This window comes from Antennarius striatus, chromosome 11 (assembly GCF_040054535.1).
Source record: "Antennarius striatus isolate MH-2024 chromosome 11, ASM4005453v1, whole genome shotgun sequence".
In the NCBI taxonomy this organism is placed as follows: Eukaryota; Metazoa; Chordata; class Actinopteri; order Lophiiformes; family Antennariidae; genus Antennarius; species Antennarius striatus.
This window is the reverse complement of record NC_090786.1, coordinates 20,264,899-20,284,796: the sequence shown is the minus strand read 5'-3', so window position 1 is coordinate 20,284,796 and position 19,898 is coordinate 20,264,899. Positions and strand designations below refer to the sequence as shown.

Below are 19,898 nucleotides of genomic sequence, written 5' to 3'. Positions count from 1 at the left end.
TGCGCCCAATCATCCCGGGTCAGGGGCTAAGATTGGCCTCCAGTAGCGAGACTACTGAAAGCAGCTCCTCAACATGACGAGAGGGGAAAGCGGATTTTTTAAGAATCATCTCTGCTCAAGGCGTAACGCTGCGTTCCAAGAGATTAATAACGTGAGATGTTGTTGATACAGCGCTGCACTAGCTTTGGATCGGTGCTGGTCATCATGGAGAGATCAGAGAAACGACTACACGTCTTTATTACAGAAAAAAAATAAAAAATCAGAATTCACATCCTGCTTTTCATTTAAGAAAATAAATACAAAATTGAATTCAGCTCGTCTCAAAACTTTTAATTTCACGATTTGTGAAAAACGCCGGCATCCACCAATTCTGTGCAAATAAGACGGCCGTCTATTAAACCATTACGCTACAATATTCTTAAGGTGTTATCCAAAAACCGCTGAGGGTCCAAAATTTCTGCTACTTTCCGTCCTGTTAATTAACCATTTGGTGATGTTTCCCTCGCTCCTCAGTCCAGACATATTTCCATCAAAGAGAAGAAATCCCACGTTGTGCTTTGATGTGCTTATCGCCGCTTTAACTTGTGTCTCATTACAGAAATAATTAATAGTTTAATTACCATCAATTCTCACCAACAGACGGCTTCTTAGCCACCGTCATGCTGTTCGCTGGGATGTAAAATGATCCAAAAAGCTTGATTTTTCAAAATTCAGCATGTGGGTTTTTTTTGTACGTAAACCTTATCTATATTTATTCAGCTCAGGTAATTCTGTATCATAATTGCCTTCAAACTTTTATTTCTGATGTTTAGCTCATTTTTCCATGTAAAAGATTCAGCCTACACAGCAAAGCTATGAGATACTACTCCCTCACCAAAGGATAGTGTCCAAATATGTGCAATGCAAACAACTTAGGTGGATTAATTTTAATTCTCATTACCTTGAAGCAAAGCAATCATTTTGTGTGGTTGGGGAAAAAAAAATATAAGCAAAACATTATGAATAAAAGTAATTATCATTCCAGTGCATTTTTTTTTGGAGGCTGTTTTGCAATTAATTCCTGGAATCTGAATAGAATGAGCGTTTCAGAAGAGTGTGAGGAGCTGCGGAGGCAAAAACACTGCAGATGAAAAAGAGAAAAAAAAAAAGATCAAAGTAACAGAATCGACCGCTTTAGACGAGTTTACAGATGCTGAAGACAGCTCATCTCACAATGAACGGCGAGCGTAGGCTTCGAGAAAACAGCCAATTGCCTCTTGTTTCGGCTGGGATACAATAGCGTTTCTCCCCAGCATGGGCGAGGGCCAACAAGAAGCCGCCGTTTCATGTCTCACTCCCTCCTCGCGACGTTAACTTCAACTTCCAGTTTACAACTGTTTACAGCAGCCAAAAATTCATTTTCTACTCCCAAATCCTATCTCACATTATCCTGTACATTGCATTAGCGCCTAATCTTTCCTTTCTCTTCTTTCTTGGGAAGAAAGCAGCTGCTTCATGATTAACCCACTTTACAGCAATAAATAAACGCATCATCCAGTAATGTACACCAGATTTAATTTGAAGGAGAAAAAAAAAAAGAAAAAAAAAGAAGAAGGCCAGAACGCTCAAATCGCTGAAATGTAATGAAAAATAACACAATGTAGACACCAATGGGGCGCCTTAGGAATTAATTTGCTCCATAATTTTTTTTCTTGTACTCGCTGGATTGCTTTCTCCTCTGCCAAGTTGACGATTTCCCTCCCTCACACTCACGCTGTTGTGAAGTCTTCAAAATGCAAAAAAAAAAAAAGGAGAATAAAAGGAAACGGCATAACTCTGTCATACAGAAGAACTACTTGTTAACAAATTAACTTTAAAAAAATGTATATTTATCATATGAAACCCATGTTGCTTTTGGTTTCCCATCGTTTCTTAGCTTCAAACCTGTAACACAGAAAAACAAGATGTGATGACACATTTTAGCTCTCAACTTTAATCTCTGCAAGAGCAATCATTCAAAGTCTAGCTAATACTGGTTCCAGCAGCTCTATCTTCTATCTTAACTGCACTTGAACCCAGAGTGTCACACATTTGTGGGACATGTGATAAATGAGGACAGAGACAGACAGTGATCGTACCCCCAGGCTACTTTCTTCTTTTTTTGCATCGCCCTCAAAGCTTCTTCTTCCTGTTTGTGTCGCACGAAGTCACGGCACTCGGTGGCTTTAGCGATGTTCACCGCCAGCTGTTTGGAGACAGAGGAGAGGCCCGTCAGAGAATGAAACATGAACATAAAGCTCTCTGACCGAAGTAACACACAAACATCCTAGTTTAGCTCATCTTACGACACATCCGGATGTGATTGGGTAAAAAGTGCAGCGTGCCAGTGTGAGGGCGATGTCCTGAAATAATCCAGAAACGAAAACATGATGCAACACGTCTGAGGACCGTATGGATTTCATACTATATGTGATCAACATTATTATTTCTCATATAATAAGACAATCGTTGGCTTTCTGGGTTCGGTATGATATGTGCACAACAGACGCGTATTTCAAAATAAAGTTTCTTGCTCATAAATCTTACTTTAAATACCTGAAGAAGAAGCTGCTAAATCAATAAAAATGTCAATAAAAAAAGGTTAATAAAATATGTTTTATTAAAAGTATCATGATGGATTTAGCTTTTGTTTAAGGTGCGATAAAAGGAAGTCATCTTTTGGCTCATCATCTCACACATATTTCTGATAACATCGCCTTGTTTAATGTGCAAATAAAACATCTGGATGAATAAACAGCGAACCATTTTTGCTCCATCTCCTAAATGTTGCAGGAACATAACATTTTTCACTCATTACTGGTGTAAAAAGGGAGTTTTTGCTTTGGAATATTACAGACAATCCCTCACATCAGAAGTGAAGAGAATGACCGTGACTGTGAGAAGCAAACATTTAAATCCCAGGAAAGACCTATGTATTGTGAAGCAGAATAATCCCAATAACCCCAGTCACTCAGAAGCAAGGAAACAAAGAGAAAAAGCCTGCCTCGTCTGTCACTCCAGAGATAGGTTTATTATTCAAGCAAACTTTGATAAACAACTCGGAACAATTTCACAAAACCTTTGGGTAATTCTCTGCAATATTCAGAGCGCAATCTGGGGGAGGAAGAAAGTCTTAAGGTAATGAAGAAATGTGCCACCAATGTGCCACTTGAAAAAAAAAAAAAGACCTGCTTGGAAAAAAAAAAATGTTTCAATTATAATTAAGTGGGATAAACTTTATTAGAAAGACTGAAACTAAAATATCTTCTAATGCATGCTGGGATTAAGCAGGTCAGAGCGAGCAGGCAGGAAAAATTAAACTCTAAAGGCTTTTTATCACCATATTTCAGGAACCAAGGGTGTAAAATGTTCTAATTTGGGATACATTAAAAGCCATAAAGGTCTTTCAAAAAGATTAATGGTACTTTGCTTGGATTTAAGATAAGGGTTTCAGCTGGCTGCACGTACTGGGCTCTGGCTGGGCCCTTAAGGCATTCATCTATACAGTCACTGGAAGATTTGTGAAAGTGTCTATACAGCCTGAAGCCTGCCGACTATGACAGCGCTCCACTTCTTTGCCATTTTATAGGTTTTAAATTCCTAAAATCATGTTTTCTCCTCTTAAAGAGAGCTATAACGGCCCATTGCTCATACATTTGCAGCAGATTTGCGAGCAGATTAAAGCACACCAGGGTTTTCTCTGCTCCTTGTTGGAGTGGTGTCGGTACAAAATGCTTCTGACTGGATGCAGTGCACGCACAAGATTATAAGCAAGATGTTTATTGAATTGCTGCTCCCTCTGCGATTGAAGGAGAAAAAAAAATAAATCTATTGGCTCATTCTGGGAACAAATCAGATGAAACCATGATTTTAAATGATCTCATTTTCATTCACAGATTTTCTTTTTTAAACACCAGGATTACCCACCTCAACCTGCACTCCTGTGGGATTCACTTGAAATACAAAAAAATGTCTTCAAACATTCCAAAACAGGCACAAAAAAAAAGAAAAAAAAAGAAAAATTAAAAACCCATTTCGATGCATTTCCCCCTCCCTCTTTTAAATTCACAGCGTAGCACTTATTGTGTTTAAAAGCATTAAAGGTCTGCATTTTTTATCAGTTTAGTCTACAAAACCTTGATTGTCTTTACTGGGGCTCAACATTAATGTCAACCAAGTTACCTAGGAGACAGAGCAGATCAAAGAGACAAAAAAAAACCTTCAAATGTCTGATTAATCAAGCCTGCAAACAGCTTATTTCTTTTAGCCTGCATGCAAGTATGAAAATGAGATTCCGAGAGCAGTACATTGTGCAGATTTGTTCATTCTTATCTGAACAAAGCCAGCGGCAGCTTATTTCATGGATCACTGGCACTGTCAGCACTGTGGCGCGGAGCAGGTGACGGCTCCTCTTTCTGTGGCGAGAACAAAATTAGCAAAAAAGTCTGCACAAATTAGCCTCTCATATTTTCAGTAATGTGACATTATTTTTCATTTACTTTTTTTGATCCACTTTTAAGGATTTTTCCCTCCCCCCCTCCCCTTTTGTGTGCATCTTAGCGCTCAAATCCTTTCAACATCAGAGGCTGGTGGAAAAAATAAGAATGAAAGTACAAAAGCTGGAATAAAAGCAGGAAGACAGGCAAGCTCCTGCATTTCTTTGTTTATGCGTCTCCTAAAAGGCAAGTCTTCCCACTCCATCACATATTAATATGCAATTAGGAGTCCATCACAGTCACGTCTGTGCCTTGTGTCTCTCTCTCTCTCTCTTGTGTGGCCTGGGCACAGCTCTGATAAAAACAAGGTTTATTCAGAGGATTAATACTCTGACCTTTGGAAGATTCGAGGGGGGAAAAAAAATCATTGTGCACAATGCTGGCACTGCAGCAGCAGCAGCTAAAAGGCTTAAGGCCACTAGGAGGGTTAAGTCAACAGTACCGTTTTCAGTTCACTCATGTTTGGGTCGTCATGGAGATTCGAGTGGCGACCCAAACACGGGGCTGCAATTCCACAAATAAAGACAATTTGCATCGCTGCTGCATATGCAAGAAAAACAACAGTATCTTCACAACGGCTTTGCGCTCTGTTTTTGGTTGTGTGACTGTTCTAATGAATCATTTCTGAAGGTGTATGATAAATGCAATAAGTATTAGGGAGACTAGATGAGCAGCGTAGGGTTTATGGAAAGACTGGCAATTAAACGGCAAGTGCAAAAAGACAATAGCAAAATGAAAGATATACCTCCATGTGGATAAAGTGTTAAAGCTCCAATTAACAATAAGGAATAAATGATGGCTTTAAGGAAGAAATGGCCTAAAACCCATTCATAATTTTCCTATCCAGGAACCTTCTTCTTCCAATTAAAACATGTGAGAGGTGGATTAACAAGAGCTATATGGCTTTGCCTTACTAAATCACCTCCCCGAGCTGCTCCGCTGCATTTGACGTGTAAACGATTAATGACCAGCCTAATTCCCTTATCGCGCTACCTTAATGCCTAAATAATGTGGCCTTAGTCAACTTTGGAAAGCAGGGCTGTATAAGAAAAGGAATGAATATCAGATTAGACAGCTTGTGTGTTATTTCGGCATAATTTTCTTAGAAGTAAAGCGGAGGTTAAGAGAAAATGTGTTTCTGGCGGTGGAGCCTCAGTGTTGTGACAGCAGCGGAAGGTCAAAGGATCAAACGAAAGAAACTCAAAGCTTCACGCGGCGTCTTCATCGTCACATCTCAAAAGCGATGGAGTCAAATAACACAAATCAACAAGTACCTATTGTTGTGTTTGTGTAAGAGAATTCATAGGAGTGACAGAGCTTCCAATCTATTAAGTGATCAATATTGAAAGTTGTCCATCAGCAGAGAGGTCCCAGCTCACCTCCACAAAGGAAATATGTTCAGACGTTTTTCTGTAACAAACAATGGACTATAGGGAATCCTGAAGGAAGTGGAGAACAAACCTCCTGGATCGAGCGCTTTATCCGGACACACACACACACACACACACACACACACACACACACACACACACACACACACACACACACACACACACACAAATTTCATGGCTTCTTTCATACTTAAAGCATGTTTGTGGAAATCCTCATAGCATAGACTTTGTGTAATCCAGCTAACAAACAAACTAGGTAGCTAATAAACAGATAGCCACGGGTAAAAACAGACCACAATAAGCAGAAATCCTGCACGAAAAATGTCACATAAACCCACGTATCATCAGCAAAACGTAGCATACAGAAATCAATGAGTATAAACACTCCTGTAAATCTATACTATCACACTTCTTTACTATTTTTCCTTTACTATTTTAAATAAAAATGTAAATAGCTTGTTTTCCCTAACCAACTGTCTAAATCCCCAACATTTTATTAAATGAAAAGACCTCCTGACACTGGGACACTGACTCTAGGGGGTACGGGGCGCCGCCTGGCAGCCGGCCCCCGGGCATGGTAATGACTTTCATCCAGGAGCTCCTGCAGCATGGAGGCTCATCTGTAGCCATAAAGTCCTGCTGTAACAACAGGTCGTGGCGAAGGTCCTATCAACTATTGATATCAATAACTGTATCATAGAAGTGATAGAAAACAACAGTTCAGCCACTGTCACATCAGATATAAAGGCAGGCTAATATCTTTAGTTGCTTTACAGCTACCTTAAATCTGCTTCTGGATATACAGTATCCTGCTATAAACAGGAGAAACTAAATGCTTTGAGGTCAGTAAGCCATGAAACACCTTCTGCTGACAAAGAGAAATGGAGACGCCAATAATGCAATAACAGCTGATAACGTAGTAAGTTCACCCATTTTTGAAATGTAATCGGCCACTGATGTCATAACTAGCCAAAAAACATAATAACTTTTAGTTAATAATGTCATAATTAGGGTAAGGGTTAGTGTTAGTAATAAATTATTATGCCGTTAGCCAAAGCTTATGTTATTGGTTCTGGAATTTTATTACATCATTGGCCTATTACATTTCAAAAACAAGTACATTTATTACGTTATCGGCTATTATTACATCCCACTTCAAGGCGGGGATGTATTGTTATTGTCTGTTTGTGTGTTCTTCTGTTAGCCCACCAAATATCTTCACAACCGCTGCAGATAGAAAGATGAAACAAAAAAGCACATTACTCGGGCAGCAAAGGGGATGATAATGAGATGATGACCTTGAGAAAACTAGGTCAAGGTCAAATTTTAACTTTTGTACACTCAGGAAGCGGATAAGATAGAAAGACGAGGGAGAAGGCCAGTGTGAGTAAGACCGTAGATCAAAGCTAGTGCTTTGATCTATGAAAGTAGGTCAGGGTAAAATTTTCAATTCAGGGGTGTTGCAGTCTGTGACTGCATTGGTTCTTGTTACTTCATTGGCTTCATAAGGATGTCATACTGAAAACAATCACATAGATCCAAACATGGACGGGCAATGATTTCCTATTGTTCAGTCTTATTTTTTGTTTGTCTGTTTTGTTGGTTTTTCCCCACTCATATTAATTAGCTGACATCATAGTAGAAACCTGAGCATCATCAGAAAACATCACTAAATATAAATAAAGCACTGTGAACTAACGGTATCTGAAGTAATGGATCCAAACCGGTCAATATTATTGATTCCTCAAAGAATAATCACAGGTCTGCTTCATATTTTAATGGAAACTTTTCTTCTGTCTGACCTTAATAATAAACCTTCAATATTACACTCATGTCAGTCAAACTGAGCCTACTACTGGACATATAAGCACACTGAAAGAACTATATGGAGCAGACTTTCCCTGGCTCCTACAAATGTGTGGAGTTTTATTGAATTCTTTCCGGGGGGGGGGGTGAAAGGTGATGTGAACAGACTATTCCTGGGACATGTGGACAAATGGTGCCTTTCTGCTCCTCCAGCAGGGGGTAAAAATAAAAATCTCTGAAAGTTTGCTTTGCTTTGTGCGTGCGCCATTATCTCGCCTCCTCTGAGTAGGATAGGCTTATTAGCGAGCTTGGAACTCACCCTTACAATAATATGCCATCAACAGTTTTATAAGCTAATTAGAAAAAAACAGTTTAATTAATGACTGACTGCAATAAAATAGCAATCATGAAAAAAAGAAACTGAGGGTGCTAAGCTTCCACTACCACCAATTAAGACCTAATTACAAACAAATTATATATGTATTTTGCTGTGGGCTTTAATTTAAAAATGCCTTTAATTAAAAGAGAAAACATGCTAATTAATTAAGTAGCACACAAATCTACATTGAAAAGTATGCTTTGTCTATCAAGTAATTAATGAAATACAATAATCCAAATGAGATTCCCAGGCATTTGATAAAAGCTTAGTACCCATTTCAAAAATCCATTTCAAAATTAATGGGCGAAAATTTAATGTGAGTCATCCGGAGATACAATAAAAGTTCATTCAGTGATAAATTGCTACGCTGAAGGAAAAAAGAACAAAGAGGAGAGTTTCCCTAAACTCTGTGAGTTGGCCTGGGGGGGGGAGGCAAAGTGGAGACAGCCTCTTACTCTGATGTGGGGCGGGGAAAGTCACCATCTGATAAAACCCACTTTCCACAAAAGCGCTGTTCATTAATTTAGTTTAGTACAAACACGGAGCGCGGCGGGCAGACAGCGCTGAGAAGAAAGGTGTTCAAAACACCAATATCACCAAACCCTCTTAGTTAAGCTATTTGTTTCAAATAAGCTACCATGTCTCCTCCAACAAAATGCTTCACCACCTTTGTTCACAGCATTTAAGCAGCGCTTTCCAAAGGGTGGATTTCAAGGACAGTGGGGGCTTTTCCTTTCAGCAGCTGCTTCTATTGAAATGGGAGCTGAAACATAATGAGGGATAATATAACCAGTTCAAATGCTACAGAAACCATAAAAGACTCCATTTAACCTATATTTGTATGCTTAATTATTGTACATATCAAGTCAGCCCTTTTTAGCATTTCTACACAGATCAAGTGAACGGGGGTGGGGGGTGGGGGCAGAGGTCCACCAGTAGTTCAGGAAGGAATCGGCAACAAAAAAGTCACGCCACTTGCGGGAACTGTTTAGCCTTCAGACCATCACTTAAAACACAACACATCACTAGCATTGATTAATATGCTCAACTTATTACTGTGTCGATTCCCTAGGACTCCAAACACAACAGCGGTTGCACACTTCAACAAAAATATTCACTTTTTTTTTTCCATTTCTCCACTTATATTTTGAACCCGGAAATCGCCATCATGTTCTGATCTCGTGCGAGTTCTCACGAGACTCTCATGCGTGATCGTGCCTTATTAAAATCCACCAAACGGCAACACGACGTCTGCGCGTTTGACACGCTGCAGTGAGAGCGACGGAACACAACACTAGCATTGTGTAATATGTTTAACACTGTTAATGTCGCTTCTGCTTAGAGAGTCCTGTTGGATTTCTCTCTGTTGAAGTGCTATGAAATGTCTGCTGATGTGATTAAGCGCTATATAAATAAAGGTTGACTGATTGATTATCATTATGCCTCCAAAAAAGATGCAAAAGTTGGGAGAAAAAGCAAGTGACAATGAGTGCTTTCTTGAATAAAAAACAATAAAAAGTTAATGAAGAAACAGAGGCAGATATTACTACAGATATTACTACAGATATTACTACAGATACGGTATTACTACAGATATTACCACAGATATTACTGAAATGTGTGTGGAGAAAGTTCTGTCAGCTTGGTGCAGTGTCCACAGGAGAATATATGAATTAAAGGCAAAGAAAACTATTGAGTGAAAAGTGGAAGTGGAAGAAAAACCTGTTACATCTTTCTTTATTTGTAAAATTGTTTTTTTTAATGACTAGCAAGGCTTTCACATTTTGATAAAAAATATTATATAGTTTTACTTTTTTCTTTTTACTTAAAAAGTTATGATGTCGTTATTGATAAAATCATTAACAGTTTGTTTAGTTTTTATATTGATCTATAGATAAAACTCAATCCTTGCGTATACGCTTCTACCATATATTATGTTATTACTTTCGGGGTGCATAAACGTCATGCTGGGATGCACACATTTTTCTTAAAGCGCATCCCAGGGATGCACTACTTTCTTGAGGTAAAATGAACTCTGTTGCACACTCCAGCTAGGAGACTCACAAGGGTGTAAATATAGTAAATAACTGTATAGAGTGTAGTTAGTAACCCTCGACATAATGTGCCTCGTGGGTTACTCTCTCACATTACTTCAAAATAATCTACCAGATTTTTCACCTGATAATGAAATCAAAATAAATCACATAATGCGTTCCTCCTTTTATGCAAACATGTACTTCATTTTTTAAAATACATTTTTTACAGATTTTTCATGTTGTACCGCTTCCTTAGCTGACATTTTCACAAGCTTGTAAAGTGTTAGAGGTGCTTCCCATCCAATACATTTTCAAGACGGTTTCCACTAAAGCTGAGAAGTGTTCGCTGTCCCACTTGGAGTGGAACCAGCCACTCACAGCAGAATGCATTTTGATCCTCATGGTGATAAAGTTCCATCGTGACTCATTTTATTTAATTTTCTATCATTTATAAGCCAAACTCTAAACCTGCTATTTCTTAAGAATGGTGTTAAATAGTTAGCGTTCAGGTTTATTTCCATTAAATAAATCATCATTCTTATTATTAATAAAAATACCAACACTAAAAAAGAGCAGCATTGTGATTTAATGTTAGCAGTGTTGCCTTAGAGCACAAAGGTCCTGGGTTCCAATCCTACCGGGGCCTTTCTGAGTTGTCGTTTCAACTTTCAACTTTATTGACCTGGAACAATTCACTTCATTTAGCTGTTACCACAATGATCAGCATTTTGGTTGCTTGTAAACAAAACAAATATTTAATTTAATTAAGTATGAGTTTAATATCAAGTATTCACTGTTACTTGACAATAAATTTAAATGAGTTAAGTCAGTTAGAGTTGGTCTAACTTCACTATTACAGTTCCAACGCGTGCATGTAGTCCTGTGTGCTTCTGTAGGTTACCACCCAAGAAATGCCGTCTACTGTGTGTGTGATACCATTTAGAGGTCTGTTTCTGTCCTGTTGGTTTGGGAAAGACCAGCAGCCACTCAAGTACTTTTTGTTTTTCACATATAGCTCCAGGAAGTCGTGCAATACCCACAACTGAAGCCTACAACAGTTTCTGTTTTGAAGTGGTAATGCCACCCTAATAGCTGTGATGAATGCTATGGGGGAGCTGTAAGCTGTAACGTGGCATGACTGTCTTTTGTGGTGAAATATACCCACTTATGTATAGGGAGTCCAGCTCCTGACTATTTCAAAAAGACCTTAGTGACTCAGTTTTAGAAAGAGAAAAAGAACAAAGACAAAAGATTTGCTGTAAGGATGATGTTCTACGACGTCCTACAAAGAGAAAGTGGATTATCGTGACTAAGAAGGTCCTGTTCAGTCTTAATGGTTAGAAACTGAGTAAGACACCAGTAAAAATTCTATCAAAAATGACATGTTTGGTACTACATTTTAATAACCACGAGTAATGACTCATTCGTTTCCCTATCAGTAAAGCTTGGGAGAAAAAAAAAAAACGTTTTCCTGTGTGAGGTGATTAGAGATCAGCACAGGTAGAGTTCAAGATAGCCAAATATTCCATCTATATTTCTTCTAAATGTAACTCCTAAAGTGTGGGACAACAGAATAGATGACATAACATTTGATTGTGACAGAATAAAACCTGGACACCACATACGACAAATTTTCTCGTACAAAACAATGAACTAGAGATGACATAGGAAGCCCTAAGCTGGTTCATTTACCATGGATAGCTGCATAAATTAGTCAAATATGAGCTGCTGGATAGTATCAGGTCTCCTCACAGGCCATTTATTCTATATGTGTCACTCCATGTTATGCTAATTACAAATTTAATTAGCCCATATGCAGCTTACAGCAGTGTAAAATGATGTGCAGTAATCACACGGTGGAGACCCAACGTTCTTTCCTAGAGGACTTTAGCACCTTTTAACATTCTGAACCGCGAGGACGAGTTCAGAAGCAGGAGGCTTTTTCTACATCATTTCCACATCTTTTTGTGTCGTGTCGGGTTTTTGAAAAGCAATCTGAACACATCTTAATGTGAATGAAAGCCTCTCCGCATTAGGGAGCTTTGTCTGAGCAATGTAGACACAAATACTATTTTATTACTTAAAAAGGGGGACGCGGTTTCTTTTCACCATCTTCGTGGGCGTTAATATTTTCACTTAAGAATGAAGCCAAGTCTTCATGAATTCGTGAAACAAAGGCTTAAAGCCTTAGGAAATATTTTAAAACCATAATGAGAATAAAAAACCTCAACCCAGCATCCCAGCAGCCTGTCTCAGAAGTTTGACGTTTGAAAGAACAAGATATCTCAGGATTTTTTTTTTAAAAACAAAAACATGTTTTTTACCAAATTGTTTTAATGTTTCAGATTAAGATTAAGAAAGTAGAGCAAAAGGAAATCATTAATTGATTTGTGGGAGCTCAAAAACAACAGACACAAACATTTCCGTCTTATAAAAAAAAAGGGGGGGGGGATTCTGACAGGAAGCTCTTGTATATTCTTTATATTTCTCTTTGCTTTGTGGAGATAAGTAGCAAACTGTTACATCGAGGATGAAAATGTACTGAAACATTGTCATCCGACATGTAGAGAACAATGCCTGGAGGGACAAACAGCCTCTTTAGCTGCTCACAGCTGTCAGAACGCTTCTGCATTTCTTGAAAAAACAAACAAACAAAAAAAAACCCTGCTCCTATTCTTCCGGTGTAAAGCCCACCACAATCACGTCTTGGTGTTATGACCGTAAACAAATTAAACATCTAAGCCACTCCGTACCAAATGAGCCACTCAATTAGAAGCTTGAAATTGATTCTGGCCACAGTGGGGATTATTGATCCTCTAAATATTTGTCACAGTGCTTTTGTCAAAAGTGAACAACATGAACAGTGCTATAAAAAAACATCTTGGTTTCAATGTTTGCTCCATTACAGGTGACATTGTGTAACATAATATAACCCTTTCTAACAGTCAGTGTCCTTCTAACTATTTGGTTATGAGCTTCCACTTCTCTTTACAGTCTATAAACTCAGCCCTGCTTTTCTTTTTTATTCAAAAAAGAATGATAAAGAACTTTATACCGTCCAGATTCAGAGGAATTATAAATGTCCAATACACTAAACTCATGCGAAATGAAGTTATCACTGCTAGACAATGGCTTGTGTTTGCCAGACTGCTGTCACGTCCCCATCAGGGCTCTGGCAAGACGTGATGCAGGTGCCAGGGAGGCGAGAACCTCGGCTCAGGCTAAAAACCAAACCACCAGCGCTCTAAGAGGCTTTCTGGAAGCACAGTTGCCACTCACATGAGCTTTTATTTCACTCCCCCCGTACATGACCACTGCACACGCAGGTAAGACGGCCACATTAAAGGGTTCTGATGCGTCTCACTCATGGCTATTACACACTGGGAGGCACTGGAGCTACGCATGCAGCACCAGTCCAGAGAATACAAACCTTATTATCAGAACGACACCACATTCATCCTGGTGATGAATGTGGTGTCATTTATTGTTGGATATCATCATTGAAGGTTAAATAATCAAGTCTACTGTTGCTGTAGTCCAGATTCCACCTGAAGTTGACTTCTACTAATAATGTTGAATTTCAGTGAGAATCATCAAAACACAACACACAGATTTCCGATTAGAAATCATTTAATTGGTATTTCCCTGTTGAAAAAACAGGTTATGAGAAGGAGGCTGGGAAATTCCTCATTTCGAGTTTGCGTGCTAAGCCTGGATAGCTTCACAGAGCAAATAGACATAAGAGGGATGCTGATCCACTCGCAAATCGCTCTGGCAAAAAAATAAAACAAGTATGCTTCCAAAAAAATGCTGGATTATTAAAAGCTATTATGGAAAAAAATCACCAAATATGTTTCTCTGACTGTTTTTGTTTTCCCTGATGTGGCATCAGGGAAACAGGCTCCTAAATTTGGTATTACATCATTTTTAACTACCCACTATAATCTGACAAAGTATTTCCTGAAAGCTAAGTTTAAAAAACTCATCACTGGTGATAAATAATCAGTAAAAAACGTGCAAGATTCTCATTTTTTTAATGCTGAGAAACAATGTGGATGTTATTAAAAGAAAAAGTTGAATTGCGGTAGCCAGAAGTCACTTGGGCCACACGTCTGACATGTTGTTGTTTCAGCTTTGAATGTAGGAAGTGAACACGCTTATTGGATGCCACAGGCTAAATGCATCATGAAACAAAGGAGTTTTAACTTTGATGCTTCAAGTATGGCAGCTGCCCCAGTGGAGAAATAACGCCGCACCTGTATGTCTTTTTACCCACAATTACATGTGTGTGTGGGCTACATTTTATGCTACATTAGTTTCAAACCACTTGATCCTTGATGCCTACCAAGGTGGTTAGTTACAAAACTTCAGGCACTGCATTTAAGGACATGTACACTTCAAAGGTATGAAACTCTTACCTGGAGAATGATTTAACAGTTGGCTTGAAAGCAATGTACCCTTCATTAAAAAGCTGAGCCAAAAGTCCTTTAGACACTGCAGCACTTCAAAACTAAGGGGAGGGCTTTCCATTAACTCAATGGAAAAAGGCTGCAGGACTGAATGGTGGGTGACAGTGTGTGTTTTTGTTCCTCTATGTCTTTGCAGCTGAAATGGACACGGATCCATTAGCCTGATTTGTCACAGCAGGAGCACCCCCAAAGATCTCTTATCAGCAAAACGTACCTCTCGAGTGGCGAGTCTGTTGCTCATCTCCTCCGCCTTTGCAATGTCCCCTTCAGCGATGGCCCTCTCTATGCTCTTTTCTAGGCCGGACTGGAGGAGAGCGGGGAAAAAAAAAATTCAGATTTTTTTTTTTTTTTGGAAAACGGGGTAGAGAGAAAAAAAAATCAAAGAGTAACTTCAAAAGTCCTGAGGGCCGTATTTTTAATATGATTGCCATTACTACAAATATGTAGATTTCCCTTCACAAATGAAACCCATTTTGATTGGATATTAGTGGGGAAATCTTAGAAATGCTACAGGAGATTACCAAACATAAATGTGACTCTTAATTACACATTTCCATTACAGGCCAAAGCGGGGGGGAGGGGGGCACAGAGACACCCCCCGGTTACTGATGGCGGGGCAGTTCTGCAACGATGAGCCTATCTGAGTAGAGTACCAGTACCAGATGTCTGCAGACCCATAAATTTCATCATGCTACAGTATAAACTGGAGAGAGGCAGTAATTATTAATGTGTCTCCTCTGATGTGTTCTTCAACAGTCTTGATTAAATGGTAAAAGTACAGGAAAATACCGTTACACTTAAAATGCAGTACGAGTTTAATATTTTTCTGTAGTTGTTTGGTCTTAATCTTGCTTTCTATGACATTGACACTGGTGCAATGTGACATCTGATCTCAATTACCATCTATTCTATATCACAAATAAAACTTAAGACTTGCGCTAGATTAGCATCCTTTGTGCCATGAAATTTGTTTTCAAAATTTATTGAAAGAAAATGCTGTTAGCAGATGAATTAATCACAGCTAGCTGATATGACAGTTTCTTTGAGAAATGCCTGCGTGAAAGACTTTGCAAAAATAGAAGTAAAAAAAAAGATATGATATATTAATTACAAGGAACTGCATTTGAGGGATGAAGAAGCTACTAATTATGTTGATGTGACAAGTTCTGTTTCATTCTGCTTGCTCATAATTTCCTCCAGCCTTTCATAGTTGGATTATTTAAAATTCTTCAATCAGCAAAAAGTCAATTTTATGCTGCTTTGAGTTACATTAAGCACAAAATACTCCAAAATAACCATTAAAAGAATTTAAATTGAAATAAGAACAGTTCCCATTCACCAGTTCAACTGAAATGTCAATTTAGCCTACAAGTATATTGTTTCATTGACAATGTGCATAGCTCTGCATAAAAAGATAATTCATTTTAAGATATTAAACATTTAAGTGCAGAAATGTACACAATGCAAGAAAGTTAGAATTTTTTTAAAGGAGCAGTGGGTGAATTCTAATCTGTGGTTTGAGCTCAGTCACACAGACTGACAGTTAGAATCTCCCTCTCGTCCTGTAGAAGCAAATTTTCTATCTTCATTTAGTTTCTTGTGGAGTAAAACTTAAATTTGTTAATCCCAAATCAATCCTAATCTTATCACTATATGTAGTCAAACATAATCCCTAATAGTCATCTCAGTGTCAGGTTGAGGAGCCATAAGGCTTTTTTTAATCCATGTCATATCATATAAAACAATGAGAGGCTACAGCCGCACAAAAACACAAAGGAAGAGAAAGTGTTACCAAGAGCAAGGACTGACACAGAATTAAACTCAGGGGATAAATTGTAAGGCAGGAGTCTTTGTTACCTTCTGACTGGGATTGGAATATGCAGGGGGATGAAATCGATCATTTACACCGAAATACTGCTTAAGTTCATCCCAGTGCTTCTCCCGCGCCTCCTGATACTCCCTGTTCACAGACAAAGTACATGTTAATGTCCTTACATGAGACCACCACTGTGATGAGCAAACCCTTCCTGTCTTGTTCTACTGCCGGATCTTCATCTGTGTGTGGTGATGAATGAGCAGCGCAGCGTGCTAATATTATCAGTGCTGGTATAATCGTAAAAACATGAGGGCTATGATGCTACGTTGGCTGATGATTGGAACTTGTTGACTTATTAGATGAGCTAGTAAAGAAGCTACAAAGATATTCTAAACAGTATGGTGTGAGGATTAAGCCATATTTGGGTGCTTGATTATAAACACAATGTTTGGTTTTATTTAGGCTGGAGTAAGCCATCATTTCAGGACAGTGTCACTGAATACCACCCATCTCAGTGGTGTGATATGAGATTTTATAAGTCGTTCATCTTTTATTTTTTGACACAATTTCATGGGAGGAATTATATAAATGTTTTTGTTGTTTAAAGTCATTTTGCATGAACATTTCTTACCCTGTTTCTGCAGATTCTTCAAGATCTGCTTCTGCTGAATAACAGAGTTACTGTTAGAGAAGTTCTGACATATAACACTCTTATATCTCTACATCAACATGTTGAATCAGGCAGTAAATCTTCATTATATAACCACCCACACCTTTCTTGTGTTCCCTTCTTTTTCTTTTTCTTTTCTGGGGGACCTTCATTGTCTTCATCTCCTCAAGTTTCTGACGTTGATCTTGGAATTTCTTGGACATACAAACACAACTTTGCTTTACAGGCACATCTTAACCCATCATCTTCTACCTGAGGACATCCTGATGCAAACTTCCTAACGTGAGCCTCATCTTGCTGCTCACCACATGGCTCCACATACTTGCCACATTTCCTGCGAAACTCCAGCGATACTGCATGTTGGAGAATCACTGTCTGCATCTCTGGCAGCGTGAATCTCCTCTGCTTCCACCACTGAGGTCGTGTTTCCCTCGGCTGAGGTCAATGATTCAGAAAAGTTCTCACGTTCATCCCCAACTCTCTCCATCCCCTTGTCCTCCACATCTTCTCCCTGCCCGTTGTCTTCGTCTGAACTGAGGTCATCTTCGGTTAAACCTCTGGGCAGGAGTCCTCTGTACATTCAGCCACTAATATATTATAAGATTCTAAATTAAGTTTATTTCACTGCGGTAGGAAAAGGTAAGAAAAAAGAAGTACGTTTGAGATTCTGACCGCACTAGCTACACAGCTGGCAACCACTTCCGTATACACACTGTGACGTTTACTCGAGGAAGAAGCTGATTGGCTCGTAGGGACGACGCTCGCCAGTGTGGACCAATCACGTCTTTAGACTGAAAGGCTGAGAAGCGGAGCGTCAGGTTTGAGATCACAGCTCGCATTGGCTTGTTGAAGTCGAACGCTCTCTGCCGTCTTAGGCTCCAGCTGAGCTTTTACTCCATGGAGCGTCTTCATGAACGTTTACTGACAAGCTCAGAGTAGACACAGGAACACACTTCAGGCTTTATAACATGGCGCTATAACTAGTGGTAGCAGGACACCAGAGTCAAGAGCAAGCTGCGGTGGAGCCTCTAATTGAGGTGAGCCTGCTTGCTGACAGGTCCGTGAATTACCGGGAACCATTAAAATGTTATCCTACATTTGTGTCATGTTCTCGGAGAGATAAGCTTCCTTCTATGACCAATGGTTCGCAATTTGCTCAAAGCGCTCTGGGCATTACATTATTATTAAAATGATTAGCATGCAAATCTTGTATAGCCCTTGGCACTTGCACATCTACCCTTAAATTGCTCTTTCACACTCATTCACGTTAAGGCTTTCTTTTGGTTGCATCTTATTGCAAAGCAAATAATCTACATAAATTATAGCCTCTATTTTGTGTTCCATTTTAAAGTAGAATAAAGAGTAATGCATATAGCACTAGTTTATACTGTATGTGAAGAAGCCAGCAGGCAGGATCCTTCAGGTATGATGGACGCTGTATGCAAAGGAAAGTTTCCTGATTTAATGTGAAAAACCAACATTGTTGACTGAACTGCCTGATTGTGTGAAATTTCCATTACTGGTTTTATTGGTCAATTGATTCTTAATATCAGTATCAATTACACATCAATAATTTTTCTTTTATACCTCTTTGTTAATTGCTGCTTCATATATTCTTTATTTAAATCCAGGCCAAAATTGTCATCTGTATGAAGTCAATCGTAGCCACGATAAAACACAACCCTAAATGAAATGTAATTCTTTCTAATTTATTCTAAATTCAAATAATTAGTATCAATTTGGAACTTTATAGATTTTTATCTTGGGTGGACAACATATTTCAGTTTTAGCGATAACATTTATAAATTTAATGAGATAATTGAAAACGATCATCACAGGTTTATTCATAATAAAAAGATTATTAAATTAAAACCCTATAAAAACTGAGTGACCCAATAATATGAAAAAAACTACTTTTGAAAACATGCTTTGAAACCTGTGCTCTGTTAATATTTTGCTCACTGAACAGAAGGTACTGAGGTTTGATGTCTTTGTAGTCAAAATGTATAAAAGAGAAAACCTGGAGACTTTTCACTCTCCTTGACCTTCCTATGCCCCAACATGAGATATTTACAGCTTTGCAAAATAAAGTCCATATTAAAGTGGGCTGATTGAGGCTTATGCTGTATTGAATGTCATCTCTAACTTGTGAAATCTCCATCTCCTCCACTGAAATATGCAACCATTAACTGGTATCAGTCACCCAGCAGTGGTGGGGCTTTAAGTACTTATGTGACGTGTTGATGAGCCCGACAGAATCTGAAGGTAAATGAGAGCCACAAAGTCCCATTAATATGAAACAATTTTGGTGTTGTAGGTCTCAGTCATTTCCTTATTGATTATAGACTTTGTGTTCTATTTCACACTTCAATCCATGTCTCTCAGCTTTCCCACCAACCGTCTGTCTCACTCTCTGTCTCTCTCCCTGGCATGGGCTCCAGTTCATTATTTCAGTCATTTCTTGGTAATTTGGAGTTGGGTGTTTAAAACTTAGAGCCTCTTATTAAGTTTTGGCCATGGTGGATAAGAGGCAGGACTGTAAGAGCACAGAGATAAACTAATCATCTTAAACCCAAATTATTAGTATCTTACTGTGACAGACTGTTTTTGCGAGCCAGCCAAATTGAGCTTCAAATGAGGAAAGGCATATCTGCGGAACTGGTAATAATTTTAAGTCATCTCGATCTGCCTTCGTGTGGCAGAATTCATTAGTGCAGATTAGCACTGTGTACAAAGTAAATGAGATATCTAATAGCAAACGTGGAGGTCCGGGTACTCTTAATTTCCTCGCCAATATGATGGATGATGCTAAGAGGT

At 38.7% G+C, this 19,898-nt stretch overlaps 1 protein-coding gene across 3 annotated transcripts; it reads right to left on the bottom strand.

The window, feature by feature from the left end:
• Positions 1-1,537: 1,537 nt before the first annotated feature.
• On the bottom strand, positions 1,538-17,780 carry fam204a (family with sequence similarity 204 member A). Of its 3 annotated transcripts, XM_068327418.1 has the most exons (8): positions 17,404-17,780; positions 17,185-17,275; positions 17,043-17,076; positions 16,453-16,555; positions 14,810-14,899; positions 2,118-2,224; positions 1,867-1,923; positions 1,538-1,765 (listed from the first exon to the last, which is right to left on the bottom strand). In XM_068327418.1, the coding sequence occupies exons 1-7, from the start codon at positions 17,659-17,661 to the stop codon at positions 1,872-1,874; spliced, it is 735 nt and encodes a 244-aa protein (XP_068183519.1). In that variant the 5' UTR covers positions 17,662-17,780; the 3' UTR covers positions 1,538-1,765; positions 1,867-1,871. The 3 variants fall into 3 exon arrangements, with proteins under 3 accessions (XP_068183519.1, XP_068183517.1, XP_068183520.1); XM_068327416.1 differs by having other exon boundaries at positions 1,538-1,923; XM_068327419.1 differs by having other exon boundaries at positions 1,538-1,923; positions 17,043-17,073.
• Between the last annotated feature and the right edge of the window lie 2,118 nt (positions 17,781-19,898).

Coding starts and splice junctions, on each gene's coding strand:
- fam204a (XM_068327416.1), bottom strand. CDS start 17,661: ATGTACAGAGGACTCCTGCCCAGAGGTTTAACCGAAGATGACCTCAGT. Junction 17,276..17,403: donor TTTCGCAGGAAATGTGGCAA/GTATGTGGAGCC, acceptor TGTATGTCCAAG/AAATTCCAAGATCAACGTCA. Junction 2,225..14,809: donor ACAGACTCGCCACTCGAGAG/GTACGTTTTGCT, acceptor GTCTCCAAACAG/CTGGCGGTGAACATCGCTAA.